This window comes from Colossoma macropomum, unplaced genomic scaffold (genome assembly GCF_904425465.1).
Source record: "Colossoma macropomum unplaced genomic scaffold, Colossoma_macropomum, whole genome shotgun sequence".
Lineage (NCBI taxonomy): Eukaryota > Metazoa > Chordata > Actinopteri > Characiformes > Serrasalmidae > Colossoma > Colossoma macropomum.
In genome coordinates, this window is record NW_023495761.1 from 1,294,738 (window position 1) to 1,310,427 (window position 15,690).

The following is a 15,690-nucleotide window of genomic DNA, read 5'->3' on the forward strand; positions in this document are numbered from 1 at the left end:
GAACTTAAATATTTTCATAAACAAATGTAACAAAAGTAGCACACAACTGAATCAAAACCGTGTCACGGTTTACAGTTTATAGTACTGGCTTGCATGATAATGAAAACGTGCTAACTTGCTAACTCTGGCCAAGGTTCCCTCAGAGGACTTGTAGAGAGGAGAATTAGTTACCGCTCTGCAATGTCTTCTGGGTTTTTCAGACACAAGAGGGCGCTCCCGAGCGAGTCCAAAATGAATGGATTGATACGGCGCATTTGAGCTAAATCATAGTTTATAAATACTTTTTTAATGTAAAAGTAAAACATTTTTAATGTAAAAGAATGCAGTCATTTGCTGAACACAGAACAGCATAAAACATTTTAACACAGCTGTTATATTTTAAGAGCTTTTAAACTCGAGTTATAGGAGTTTAAAACGGCGCCTCATGTATGTTCATGACGTCAGTGAGCGCGAACAGCCAATGAGCTGCTCCGCTCGCCAATCAATCATCACGCTCTAGCAGTAATGCCCGCCTCCTGCTGCCAAAAACCCGTTTGCTGTAGAAAAACGGAAATATATAGGTAGGATTTCTTTGCTTTTTTGGTGAAATACATCCTTCTACTTTCTAAAATTAAATAAACGTTCTGGGCGAGTGATTAGAAACTATTTTAACTTTTCATTTTAAGCCATTCATCTCCATTTACTCACATTCATTGAGGACTCCCTCTCGGGCACCCTCTGATGTTCAGCAGTCCTGTTTTAGATATACCAGGGCAATAGGAAGTGGCCAGGCTCCTCATAAACCGGCTCTGGTTCCACGGGAAGTGAAATCAGGACAGGGATGTGAGATTGGGCTGCACACCGGTTTAAGAGGAGCCGGGCCTCATCCTATTTCCCCCGTTATATCAAAAACATAACCGCGAAACGCCAGGGGGCGCCTGTGAGCAAGTCCTCAATGAATGGGGGCAAATGGAGCTAAACAGCTAAAAACGAAAAGTTAAAATAGTTTCTAATCACTCGCCCAGAACTGTCCTTTTGTTTTAGAAAGTAGAAGGATGTATTTCACTAGAAAAACATGCCTGTATGTTTCCTTGTTTCCACAGCAAACAGGTTTTGGGCAGCAGGACTCTGGCATTACTGCTACTGAGTGCTGATTGGTTGGCGAACTGAGCAGCTCATTGGCTCATGAACGTCCGCGAGGCACCATTTTAAACTCCTGCAACTCCAGTTTAAAAGCTCTTAAAAGTATAACAACAGTGTTAAAATGCTTTATGGAATTTAGTGTTCAGGACATGATTGTATTCTTTTACATTAAAAATGTTTAAGTATTTATAAACTTATAAATTTTGGACTCGCTCGGGAGCGCCCTCTAGCGTTTGAGAAACCTGAAAGACATTACAGAGTGGTAATTCTCTTCTCTGATGCAAGACAAAAAATAAATAAATAAAACTGACAAACTTATTACACAAATATAAACATGTTTTTCACCTTATAATGGTTTATGCTCTACTGTTTTAATGTGTCGTGACTTAAAGTCACCACCATTCCACAGTGGACAAAATTGGTCATTGCTAATCTCTTCGGTAATGAAATGAACTGGAAGGCATAAGAACATTGTGAAAGACAGAGATAGACATATACACAGTGTCTATGTTTTTTTGTTTTTTTTTAATTAACAGCACCAGTATATTACAGAATCAGACTACACCACAGCATATGTATAAAACATTTTAGACTGTGTTATAAATATAAAAAAAATACTCATGAGTTTAGTTGTTCAGTCAATGTACTCATAAAATTATTACAAAATTAGTTTTCATGTTGTTTACCCTGTATGGCAAGAATGTCAAACTGAGACCAAACTGAGGTGCTGGAGAGCCACGCACTGCAGATTTCAGCATTTCTATATATACAAACTTTTCCTGTTATTTTATTTTAACAGTTGTGTGGGTTTTTGTACCAAAATGAACATAAATCATTTCACATGATCATTTTTTAACCAATTAAACAGGCTGTTTTTGTTGCCGTTACTGCGACATCATAACCCCAACAAATCCAAAATGGGCTGTATAATTTCTATATATGAACTGTATGGTTTGAGAAGTGAATAGTATTTCTTGAAATCGGAACAATTTTTAAAAAAGCAAGGAAAATTTAGTATCCCATGATGTAAGCTCTTTAACACGACTCATGAAAGGCTTTGTAATTAGCTGATGAGCTGAATCTGGTGTGTAAATTTAGCAGAAGTGTGGCACTCCAAGACTGGTGTCTGACCGCCCAGTGTACAGCATACAGAACATTTTAATTGAAAATACCCATTACGACATTATCTTACTGTATGACTTCGTTATTTTGCATAGACATGAATGGAACTTAAGACATGAATGACCTGGAAAAAATCTATATTACTTGTGAGAGTACTGAAACCGACCTGGGCTGGGTTTCCCAAAAGCATCTTAGCTAAAGATAATTCTGTAAAGGTACAGCGTGCATCACACTGAACACTCTGTCTACCAGTTGAGATGATCTTAACATTAAGCTGCTTCTGGGAAACTGGGCCCTGAATATGAAAGTGCACACAGAAATATGTGTGATGGGCTTTTCATAATTTGGCAGTTTGGTTGGCGGTGTGTTGAGGCGTCACAGATTGCAGGAAGTCAGTGATGATTGGTGCCACAACCGACGCGTTGTTCATGTGGATGTGATGGTCTCCTTCGACACTCACAATAGTGCTCTGAGATAAACAGAGACAAAATAAGAGAGAAAGTACTGAGGAAATTGTAGTGACTCAATCTGACTATACAGTGTAGTGGCCACTTCTAGTGCAAGTAGGATGCTCACACTGAGAAATGCAAAAGGACGCAGTGTACCCGAACAATGTACTAGAAGTGACAAAAATGAAGTGTGGACATTGCGCACTGTTTGCACTCAGTGGCTGCAGGCTTGCAGAAACAGAGCCATCAGAGGTAATTGGCTTACGCATGTGACATGTTACACTGCTGCCAACTGTTTGTTTGGTGGCTATTTGCTTTAATTAAATTTATTAATGTTAGGAACCATGTGATAATTTTGATAATTCAATTTGGTGCAAACCATTAAGGCCCAGTCCCAATTGAATTTGCCAGCAAATTTTTGCAAGTGATTTCACAATGCAGACTTCCAGGACGATTCATTTTCTTGTTCAAATTTTCTCAGCAAGTTCACGTTAAGGGGTGGTCCTTCGTATCACTGAACCTCTAAAATGAAGAAAACGCTAATTTCTTCCCCACTGGCTGTAAAGAACCACATGAAATAGAGACTGCGTGATATGGGAGACTGCATTTTTATCTTTACTTTTATGGTTTGTTTTACAGCTTGCTAACTGTGATATTGGCTAACCACAGCTGCACACCCTACAAGTCACACCACAGCAGCCAACCACGGTATCTACATTTTTTACTCAGTGTGCAACACTATCTTCCCACACGTATATAGTTATCTGATATATGTTCACTTTTGTGTCGTCACTGTTTGTGGTTGGCGGTTCAGCTGGCTTGCTAAGTGCACCAAAATGGAGGACTTTTTTGTTGCCAGACCTCAAATCAGCCTCAGTCACACCCGTGTCACAAGGCAACACGGACTGTAAATGTCTAGTGTGAATGTGGCTTCAGTGTTTAAAGAGAAAAGTGCATAGTTTTAGCAGTGGTTCTCAAATCAGTCCTCTGGGAACCCTGGACGGTCCACATTTTGGTACTTCGTCACAACTTTCAACACACAGGGATAGAGCAAACCTAAACTGCTGGGGTTTGAGAACCACTAGTACAAGAATACAGTATATGGTGCCAAATAGAGAAAGGACACAATGTGTCTGTGTGTATGAGTGTAACACATAACTGAGACAGGGACTCACTCTGGTTTCCCAGCCCTTTTGTAAGCCTTCAAATAAGTCCTCAGGTTGGGGAAAGATCTTTAGCAAACCATCACTGGCCCTGAAATAAACATAAAAAGCATTTAATTGCAAGTTGCTAAAGGGCCCAAAAGCAGCACTACACAAGTCTGGGGATTTGGAGCCCTCTATGGTGGATATACAGAACTTCAAGCAACTAGCAGAAGAACATCATTTATGAATTTGTGCTGTACATTCCTCCCCTAAACTGATTAATCTGGGCAACTAAGGGAGACGTTTTGAAGTATCTTGTATGTTATTCAAGCAACATACAATGATAAGCCAAAGCAGCGCTGGAGTTTTATTGGCAGACTTTGATAAGAGGGGGAGGTGCAGGTGAAAAAATATCTTTTGGATTAATGTCTTCATGTGATATCACTTGTTTTAAAAATGCACATTTGATTACAGGAGGTAATCTATATCCATTCAGTTTAAACCAAGGGGCTGACAAATATAATTTGTTGGTATGTTCAAAAACAAACCAGTTTTGGGGATAATAAAATACAATGGGCCTCATACACCAATATCTTCCTGAAGTTTTCCTCAATTAGTTCTTGAGAAAGGCCCTAAGAAAAAGTCAGATTCATGATGGGACCCAATGACGGGTCAGTGAAAGTTCTATATTCCAAAGTTCTAGTTATATTTACCACTCATCACTAGTCACTAAGAGACTGTTGCGCAATTTTAATCGCACAGAAACTTTGGGCCTCATTCACCAACCGTTCTTCTTGAAACCCACTTACGCAGTTTTCACGAAGATTCTGACGTTCACTTATGTTTTCTCATTTGGGATTTGTTCTTAGGTAAAAACAGAATGTAAACACATGCAAGAACATAAAGGTGTGAACAGTTCTGTGGTTTAAGAACACGTCATGAATCTGACACAGACTTCTTCTTAGGACCTTTCTTAAGAACAAATTTAAGAAACAACTTAGGAAGATAATGGTGAATGAGGCCCATTGTTTTAGCCTATAAAAACAACAGGATATCATTAGACAGGGATTTCATATGGAAAAGTCATTTTCAAAAGTATGTTATCAAATTAGCTGTATATGTTTTTTCCGGCAACCATCTGTGATTCCTCAAAGTTACCCTCCTGAGAACAACTGCCTTAAACAACAGTAGTCTAGACATATCTCAGAAAAACAGTAAATTATTGAGGCTACTATTTATGGTAACAATTTAAATGTAACAATTCAAATCTTCCTTTTGGCTTTTCTGTATTTAACAGGCATGTAAAAAGGTACGTCTTAAGTTAGAGCTAAATCCAACTTGTAATTGCTCTGACTTTTGAATGAATATTTTAGGCTTTACAGGGTGACTCACGACAGCACAAAGACACCAAGTTATAAAATATTTTTCTCTCTACTAACCGAGTCATGCAACTTCTATAATCTTTAACAAAATGAATTGCGTAGGGCAGCTTTAACAACCAGTGGAAACCAATGAAATCAGGTGCTAGGATACATAGTTAAAAATACGAGCTGAGAGGAAACTACAAAGTGCTTAACAGTACTGCACTAACACAACAGTACTTTTAAGCTGTTGTGGTTTAAGGAAAAAAAATCTGCTAATTGATAATGCAGCCAAGTAGACTGTAAGGTTTAATTCATGTTGCTGTACATAAGGGTTGTAGTCAATACTCACCGCAATACTAACACTTTAGCTTTTATCTGCGCCAACAAACTCAGACTCTGCTCCAAGGTAATTCGTGCAATGTTAGTCTGAAATAAACAACACACTACTATGGGATCACAATCAACAGCACTGATCACAATAACATTGAACAGAATAATAAAAACATAGCATACAAAATATTTTAACCCCCTTAAGTTTTATTACACAATTCTATAACCTAAGAACAGCTCCAGTAGTTTTTATTGAAGTCCCTGTAGTTACTGAATAATAAGCCTTTGCATAAAATAAAGCTGGAATGTTAAAGGGTTAAAGTTAACCATTTTACAGTCAAAGTATCAAATTAAAGTTGAAAGAACAGAGAAAAGAAATGAACAGATATTAAACTGGATTGCTGGACATTACTTAGCAAAAAGAGAGTGAAATTGAATACACTGAAAAAACCAAATGAAGTTACTAAACTCACAAAGTTGATTCTGATGTCCCTGCTGAACACCACTCCTGTAAAAGAAAAGACACCCAAATATAAGACAAAATAAGATAGCAATATGATTTTCCTCCATTCATTCCTGCATGGCAATATGGTCTGGACTGAGGATTATGCTCAAAATTCATTGATTCAGTCATTCACTTGTGGCCAAATGTTGTGTGTGTGGCCTTTTCCATTTTTTAACTTAAAAATTAAATGCTTCCCCATTCTTGCTTGTCCAGAAGTACCTCTGCCTTGTGTTGTTTAGGGATCTCCTTGCATGTGTTGATGATATATATTGCATATTATGTAATTAACAAGCTCTCTGTTGCTCTAAGGCTATGCTAACCTTACCAGTTTAAAGTGGCACAAATGCACTTTTACTGTCTGAATGCAAACATCTGGGGCCCAATTTGTAAAACATTTCACACTTGTTGTTAAGAAAATTCCTCAGCATGTGTGTAAATGATTTAAAAAAGGAGCGAACGCTTGAATATGTGCACGCAATTTAGAACTGCAGCTGATCTTTTATAAATCACACACGCAAAGTGACCACACCTGAATGAGCTGTCCAGCTCCGCTTACCTTTTAACTGATTTGCATATGCAAATAAACGCTCGAAGGGAGAGAAGTGTATAGCACAGCATGGTCTCTTTAGCATGAATAAATGAATGAATTAATAAATTAACAAAAAAAAATCTTTGCTTGTACAATATTTGAAATTTGAAATTTTTAAAAAGTTACTAGATATACCTAATTGGATTGCTACATAATATCAGAATACAAAAAAAAAAAACATAAAACAGTAAGGTACGGTTAAAACAATGTGTTGTTTGCTGATGAAGTTAGATGTTTGGCCTGTTTTTTCACTGCTGGATTGTCCCAAGCCTCAAATCTTTGTTTTTACCATGAGCATGTGATTTATTCTGTCATGTTACAGCTAGACTGCTCATTTTCTATTGCTGTTTTTCATAATCCACGTGGATTATTCATATGACGCAACTGATTAGGATGGGTGCATGTGGGTCATTTCATGGCACAGATTCGTTCAAACTAAAGAAAGATGTGGGTCACTTACACAAATGTGAACCATCAAGGCAGAAAGATCAGATTGGAGTAAAAAATTAAGAATTGAGCAATAAGGCTTGTAATGCAAATTAGTTATAATGTCTATTGTTATTAATGCAGCGTACAGCTATATTAATTCAGATTTCTTTTCCAAATACAATCTTTTTTCCTTTACAATGTTCTTGGTTGAAAGTGATTCATATCTAACATTAGTGTAAGCACATCTGTCCTGAAAGAATCCACACATGCAAATTTTCAAAATCAATATCATTTGCAGGAGCCATAGGCATCTTTTCAAGACAGTCCACCCTCACAGCCCCTTTACAAAACAGACAAACTAGCAGCAGTTGCTCAGAAGCTGTTTGTGATTATGGCTAGAAGGCCAAAAAAGGCCACATACAGAGCTTGTGCAACTTGTGCAACAGCAACAGTGGATGATGATGACAGTGTTATGTGCATGTACGATAAAGTGTGAAACACAAATTTCATTAGTTTTATTTAGACAAGCAGCTCAAATCTGATTATTTTCTGTAGTCTGAACAATAAAAAGACACATGAAATATGACATATGACATATGTAAACAAATACAACTACGGTCTGAACTTACAAGTCAGATTTCTTTTTACAATGTGAACACAATCTTAAAAATCTTAATCTTAAAAAATGGATTTAAGAAATTGATGGTTTGCTGTGGAAACACCCATCTGAAAGTGGCTCAAATGATTTTGAAAAGACCAGAATTTTGGGTTCTCACAGACATGAAAAAAAAATCTGATCTGTGCCACACAAATCACACTCTAACCAAAGAGTGCCTGTTAAATTAGAATTGGGGATTTAAGGTTTAACAAAGCACACGTTTCACTGTGTAACATCATCACATGCAAACAGGCCAAGACCAGCCCCCTGGGAGTGATAAGCAAATGAATATCTAACCTCCATCCACCTGCTTAACTCCTCGTTCTAGAAGGATTTCAGCAGACTGGTCTGAAAGAAATGGATTTGCCTCCTTCAGCCTGGAAGAGAATGAAAGAAGAACATTTTCTGAATCAGATAACTGATATTTCAATTTGACTGCATGAAAGAGTTCATAAAAAATACCTTTCTTTGGCTGCCTCATACGTGTAGATCCTTTCTTTCCGGTCAGTCATCTTTTTTTCATAGTCCAACATTTCATCCATGCCTTTCCTTAGGTTTTCGTTTATTTTTTCCTGTGAACAGAGACGTATCACCTATCTACTTGCTATTTAAAGAATAGCTTGCTATGTAAAAAATAGGTCAAATTATTGTTTTGTAAAAACAATGTATTATAACACCACTGTCATATAAAATGTTGTAACTCTGTCCTTTATGGTCCTTCACAGTAGAAATGGTCCAAAATGATGTTAAATAAATCATTACTTCAAACGGGCCATGTCCTGAATTTTATTTTTTATTTTTTTTAGATTCTCTATGATGTTTTGATTGTTTTATGCACTAAAAATCAAATTCCCAATTAATTTATACATTATCATTTTTTTAACCTCTCTGTCTTTTAGAACTAAACAGACTGTTTTTGTTACTGTAACTTTAACACTGACATATGTAAATGAGTTCTGTTCTGATAGGCTGCCCTGTATTATGCCTGATTCAAAAAGCAGTCTGGGCTAAAACACTTCTTATAACTTCAATATGAATGGGCAGAGCTAAATTGCTGTAGTCTGGATAGGTGGATATACACTGATTGGCCACTTCAGTAAGTACACCTCCTTGTATCTACACTCAATGTCCATTTTATCAGGTCCACTTGCAATACAGGTGCACTTTGTAGTTCAACAATTACAGACTGTAGTCCATCTGTTCCTCTGCATACTTTGTTAGCCCTCTTTCACCCTGTTCTTCAATGGTCAGGCCCCCTCAGGACCACTACAGAGCAGGAAGTACTTGGGTGCTGCAGTGCAGAGAATGATCCACCACCCAAATAATGCCTGCTCTGTGAGGGTCCCAGGGGCGTAATGACCACTGAAGAACAGGGTAAAGGTAAATAAGGGCTAACAAAGTATGCAGAGGAACAGAAGGACTACAAAGTGCACCGATATGGTAAGCACACCTAATAAAATGGACAATGAGTTCAGAAACAATGAGATGTACTTAATGAAATGGCTGGTATATATGAGTTTTTGTGACATCACCAGTAAAAGCAGAACTGGCTGTTTTTGCAGACTGGTTTAAATACATGGACTGGATGGACTGGAAAGTTGGTATGTTTTGAAACTTTAATAATGTTTACATACTACGTCAGACACAAAGAGCAAAGAAAACTTGTTTTTTTTTTCATGATAAGGGCCCTTTAACTCATAACTGTAATCTATAAAGTTACAATTTCTGAAGATATGATTTTGTTACAACAATGACTATGTGGTAATCAATACAGCAGTGATTTACTTTATAGATATCATTTCTATTTGTTTAATCCAGTGTGTTATGTTTGTACCATGTGTGCTGGGAGAAACCCATAAGAGTCCAGGAGCACTAGAGCCTCCACCATCTCCGGATACAATGCGCTGAACTGCCAACAAAACAGCCATAAACAAAACAAGCTACATGTACATGCTATCTATATTGATCCTGTACATCGCACAACTTTAACAATCATGTGATAAGGTCTTACCATTCCAGCCATGTTCCCACCTGTAATGTAAACAAATAAATAACCACAATGTTCAAGTCAAAAAGACATTGAGGTTCTTTAAGCTACAGAACAATAGACAGTTATCCTGAGTAAAGACATAATGTACAACGGGAGTAAAAGTTCACATTGAGTAAACAGGCCATTCAATCAATTACTCTTTGCATGATAAGAGCAGCTAAGGTGTCAAAGTCAGCAACGACCTCTCACCTAAATACTTCTGACCTCACTGCCCTCACTAGACACATCTCAATGAGTATCTACAGAGAGTAGAAAAAATCATGCGAAAAGGTGCTCTAAAAAACAAACATAACACATCAGTTTAGAGTGTGTTGTATGACGCACATAATAAATATAAAGTGATTCTGACTGTAGCATCTTAAGGTAACTGCTAGCCTACCACATCTTACCTAAGATGGGCTGGTTTTAATAATTTTAAAGCACTTGAACTGGGCACTGTGCAGCTGAAGTATCTATGAAAACAAAAACCGGACTAAATTATATGAAAAGTATATTTGTGTTGCCACATAGTATTAAACTAGAAAACGATCTTGGACAAAAAACTTAAGAACATCCTTTGTGGAGGATCAGGAAAACTGTGCAGCAAGTATAATAGTAAGCTTACCCATACTGTGTCCTATTATGGAAAAGCGTTTCCACTGAACAGCTGCACACAGAAACACTGTCCATTAGTGGCATGGGGCCATTGTTATCAAACACAGGTGAATGCAAATACATAAGCACAACTTCGAATACATTTAGATTCCAATAAAACATAAAACACATTTTAGCAGTAGCATACATAGCAAAGGTCATCCTAAGTTATCCTAATATCAAAGTTGACCTTTTTAGTCTTGTTAATTCATGGCCCTAGTCATATTAAGCACAATTCATCCTATCATATAATTTTACAGACAAAATTATTTTGCTCAAGTCATCAAAATGTAGCCATTTTTGCCTGTCTGTAAATGTGTTGATCAAAACACTATATTAACCAATCATAATTTGCCTCCCCCTTCTTCCATCCCTAACTATTACCTATTAAACACTTAGTCAGCTCAGAGACCCTCTCTGATACTGTTACACTCAGAACTACATCACAGTACTGAAAGAAAACGCATTCTGATTTCTGTTGACTTTAAAGAATAATTTATGTGTACTTTAAATGCCTCATTTGCAGTGCGTTTACATTATATGCTCTGATGCATTTATAACAGCGTGATGGACTCAAACCTTCTATGACTCGTTTCATGTCTGCAACATAATAAGGAAAGCTGTAGAAAACTCCTGCAGGTCTATGAGAGGAGAAGCCATGACCAGGCAAATCTATGGCCAAACATCTCCAATCTAAGAGAAACACAAAGAGAAAAAAAAGAAAAGGCATCTATAGACAGATACCTAGTAAAGGAAAATGACTGTATCTGAAAATAACTGCCACTAAATCTGAAATAAAATTTTTACTCAGATTTTACTTAGATACAATTTAAGCTCAAGTCACTAAATAATAAAATGTTCTGACACATGTTCCCAGCACCTAGACTATCATTTGTTACTATTTTATAAAGATCACTGCTACTTGGCATGAAAGTGAATATAATATGTACTCATAGTTTTATGAACATGAATCTTCAGGGTCATATAGACATATGAAGAATTAATTCGCACACACATACATAACATATATCTAACTCTGTCAAATATATATGTCCACATATTGTATATGTTAATGCTTTCGACAATCATCTAAAAAATTCAATAAATGAAAATGACTCATTCAAGATCATGTTTATAATTGCTGCTGTGTAATTCTACACAGATACTTTACCGCTGGGCAGCAGTGGAATCAGGTTGTTGAAAGAGCCACTGTTGTCTGACCAGCCATGAATACACAGCACTGGACGCCCATTTCTGGACCCCAAATCCTGCCCCTCATCTCTCCCCATGGAACAGGCACACGAAACTCTGACACTGTCAAAGCAAACAGACTGACTCAGTTATGATTTACTTTGCACAACAGATGTGGAGGATCTACTTAAGTGGATCATATTGTGATAAGCATTGTGTGGTGAAGTAATGACAATAACCAGTCCACTGTCTACTGACTGTAATACAATACAGAGAAAAGTATGAACCCTTTGAACTACCTAGTTTTCTGCATTAATTGATTTATGTCATAAGTACAGACAAACACAATGTGCTGAAGTTAATAACAAAAACTATTATAATTTTTCATGCCTTTATTGTGCACACCAGTTTAACATTCACAGCGCTGGTGGAAAAAGTAAATGAACTCTTGCATTTATTAAATGATTGAACTTCCTTTGGCAGCAACAACCTCAAGCAAGGGCTTCTGGTAGCTGCAGATCCAACCTGCTTAACGTTCAAGAGGAACAGCGAACTATTCTTTCTCACAGATCTGCTTTCGCTCAACCATATTATTTAGACGTCTGGTGTGAACGGCTCAAAAAGCGGATTTTATTTTATTTTAAAATGATTCTGTAGTAGATTTACTTCAATGCAGTGATGTTTTTTGTGGACACCATGCCTGTTCAATGTTTTTCATATGGTAGACTCTTGAACAGAGATGTTAACCAGTTTAAGGTCATTTGTCAACTTGAAACTACCTTCCTTCTTTATCAGTTTATTGTCTTTTTAGCCCTCGACCCACACAAACATTGCACTTTAGACCACCAAGACAAACAGTTGGAGCACCATAATCTATAGTGATATTAGAACAAACTATAAGGTTCCTATTGGGCTGTATTGAACATACTATGGGGCTGTATTTAACATATTTAACAAGACACATTAAAAAAGCCAAAACACATTACAAAACCATCAGTAACCAACAGAAGCGTTTAATGGTTTTTATGGGTTTGTTCAGCAGGGAAATGATTCACTGGTTTAACAGGTGTTCTGGGATCTGATACATTTGATGGTTACCTAACGGGATCTAAAGCTGTCCTACAGAAAACTAGTGTTTTCTAATGATAACCATTAGGCCAATTCCCATTAGATGGCAAAACCAGATTTAATCCAAGGTGATCTTGTAGAAGTCCCTGTGGTTCCACTAGCCCATTGATCTTTTTCACAAGGGCGATTCCAACCAAATATATGCATATACTTTTAAACAATACAGTCATGTTGGAGCATGCAGTGCCAGTTAATCGTACAAAAACAACACTAACGCATGTAAAAAGAAGCGATTTCTCTCACCTCTGTGTTTCATAGCTGCTGTGGCCAAGTGTCTCGCACTTTTCAGGGTCTGAATCATCCTATTCACACGACGACACCGTAATGCCGTGACAGGGTGACAAGCAATGTTTTTCACGCGAGATTGTGATTAAAACAAAATCAGTACCACTAAGTTTATGTGAGCTGCCTAGCTAGCATTGAAAACTGGGATCATGTTTCACGCGGAGTCATTCAGCAACAAGACAGACACGCTGCACAGATACTACAAACAGAACAGTAATAAAAGCCACGCTTGATAACTTTAACTTTTTTTAAACCGGCCTGCAAAGTCACGCCACCAAAACTGCAGGTTGAGGCAGGAGTGAAGTCAGCAATGACAGATAAATCACACTGTTCACGGGGGCTTTTCAAAACGCAGAACTGAAGTCTCCGCAAAGCTTTTACTTACTTGAAATTCGGCCCCTGGAAAAAACATTATCCGCTCTGGCTAGAACACAAATACACATATTGGACTGCAGCCTTGAAATATCACTTGACATGTTGATGACTATGGTGATGGACATAGAATTGCCTAAGTGCATTTATTTATTTTAAAAAGAAATATTGAAATCCATAGCTTATCATATCATTATATATAGTTTTTCTTAGCATTGCGTATTCGTAAGTCGTTCAAGAACTGAAACTAACCTAAGCTCTGTAAAAAAAGGGAAGGATTAGGTCACTAGAATTTAAACATTTATTTTGCTACGCGGCTTTTATTTTGAAATGCGTGCCCGCCTCCACCTGACAATGACAGAGTGTTGAAATTGTGGCTTCGCAGCATTAAGACCCAAAACATCAGGTAAGCGCAATAAATATACTGGAGTTTTACATGTCAGTTAAAACAATATGTTTTTGAGTGAACAGTACTGGTTTATGCCGTCTTCATGTCTTTATTGCATACTGAAATGTAAGCTTAGCGTTACTTGGCTAGCCAGCTATGAATGAACGGTACTACAGCATCCAGCTAAACAGTCTCCATCCGTTTTAGCGACGCTGCTAAATCAGCTTCTTATTCTCTCTTATTCTCATTCTGGCGCCTCTTCCTTTAAGGTGGAACGGGGCAAATCAGAACAAGAAGCAGGCAAATAGTAAGCCAGCTTCAGCCTCGCGTCTTAGCGTTAATACGGTCCTGGCTTTAGTGCTGGATGGCTAGTAAATGACGCCTAAAACCAGCCTGACGTCGTTAGCTAAGTTAACCTAGCTGTTTAGATACGGTTTCATAGTGCGCTTCGTAGTTCCTCTCTGCTTTTGACTAAACTGTCCGTCTCGCTTCTCAGAAATGGAGACTCGCTTCACTAGAGGGAAGTCCTCCATCCTGGAGCGCTCTCTGACCAGGCCTAAGACGGAGGTGAGCGTCAGCGCCTTCGCCCTGCTCTTCTCGGAGATGGTGCAGTACTGCCAGAGCCGGGTGTACTCCGTGTCCGAGCTGCAGGGCCGCCTGGCCGACATGGGCCAAGGTGTCGGTGCCAGTCTGCTGGATGTTCTGGTGATGAGAGAGAAAAACGGCAAACGAGAGACCAAAGTGCTCAACATACTGCTCTTTATCAAGGTAAGTGATAGGACTAGCATGAGGCTACACAAGGAATATAGCAGTGGTCACCGACCCTCCTCCTGGAGATCTGCTTTCCGACATAGTCTAGTCCCAACCTGCATCTTACACGCATCTGATCCAGCCAACCAAGTTAGAAACAAGATTGAGTTGATTGGCTGCAGCAGATGTGGCAGATTGTGATACCCATAATTTCTTGAAGATAATTTTTGGTGAATAGACACATGTAGGCATAGATTAGTTAGTTAAAGCTAAAATCACGCAAAAACAATATTCTGTACCCTTCATTTACATATTACAGTAGAGGAAGAGAGGGTGAAAAATGGACATGTGAAAAAAAATACAGTTGTCTCTGGTACATAATGCACAAACTTCATAACACACATCATAATTTGACCTCAGGAGAAAAAAAACTAGGAAAACAAAATAGGATATGGGTCATTCACCTTCAGTAACTTACATTAACAAATGTTTATTCTCTCCCTGTTCCTTTCTTCCGCCAAGGTGAACGTATGGAAAGCCCTGTTCGGCAAGGAAGCTGATAAACTGGAGCAGGCAAACGATGACGACAAGACTTACTACATCATAGAGAAGGAGCCGCTGATTAACGCATACATATCAGTCCCGAAAGAGAACAGCACTCTGAACTGCGCAGCCTTTACTGGAGGCATCGTAGAGGCCATTTTGACTCACAGTGGATTCCCAGCTAAAGTAACTGTGCACTGGCATAAAGGAACCACGCTCATGATTAAGTTTGACGAGGCAGTTATTGCTCGAGATAAGGCTCTGGATGGCAGATAAGAGACCGTAGTGTAGTTCTGTGAGGAAATTGCCTTGTTCCCTGACTGATATTGAATTTCCAATAGTCCAGTTTTTCAAAGGACACTGATTGAGGCAGTAAGGTCAGCAATGTCAGTGAGGGAGTGAGGGCATGACGCTGTTTGAGAGAGTGCTGAAAGTGGACCACTTCTTTGGTCAGTTCATGTTCCATGTTTGAATTTGCAAAAGTTCAACAAAAGATCAAACATCACTTGACAGCACAAGCTACAGTGTTGGGTTAGTAGTGAGGTGAGAGCATGATTGGTAAGGGGTCAGAATTCATTTGGAGTAGAACTGGACAGTATCTATCTTTTATTAAAGGGCCCATATCATGGAAAACCAG

The 15,690-nt window shown here is 38.2% G+C and overlaps 2 protein-coding genes across 2 annotated transcripts; one reads left to right on the plus strand and one right to left on the minus strand.

The window, feature by feature from the left end:
• Positions 1-1,647: 1,647 nt before the first annotated feature.
• Positions 1,648-13,304, minus strand: serhl (serine hydrolase like). Its single transcript, XM_036563499.1, is given in 13 exon segments — positions 1,648-2,713; positions 3,869-3,947; positions 5,552-5,628; positions 6,006-6,040; positions 8,011-8,090; positions 8,176-8,285; positions 9,548-9,622; positions 9,725-9,744; positions 10,368-10,409; positions 10,976-11,089; positions 11,568-11,648; positions 11,651-11,710; positions 12,959-13,304. Coding segments are annotated over 13 exon segments (963 nt in total). The 5' UTR covers positions 13,017-13,304; the 3' UTR covers positions 1,648-2,581.
• A 384-nt stretch (positions 13,305-13,688) lies between these two features.
• trappc5 (trafficking protein particle complex 5) lies at positions 13,689-15,680 on the plus strand. The gene is made up of 3 exons (XM_036563504.1): positions 13,689-13,778; positions 14,257-14,528; positions 15,033-15,680. Exons 2-3 carry the CDS (start codon positions 14,259-14,261, stop codon positions 15,327-15,329), a joined length of 567 nt encoding a protein of 188 aa, XP_036419397.1. The 5' UTR covers positions 13,689-13,778; positions 14,257-14,258; the 3' UTR covers positions 15,330-15,680.
• Positions 15,681-15,690: the final 10 nt, after the last annotated feature.

Coding starts and splice junctions, on each gene's coding strand:
- trappc5 (XM_036563504.1), top strand. CDS start 14,259: ATGGAGACTCGCTTCACTAGAGGGAAGTCCTCCATCCTGGAGCGCTCT. Junction 14,529..15,032: donor ACATACTGCTCTTTATCAAG/GTAAGTGATAGG, acceptor TCTTCCGCCAAG/GTGAACGTATGGAAAGCCCT.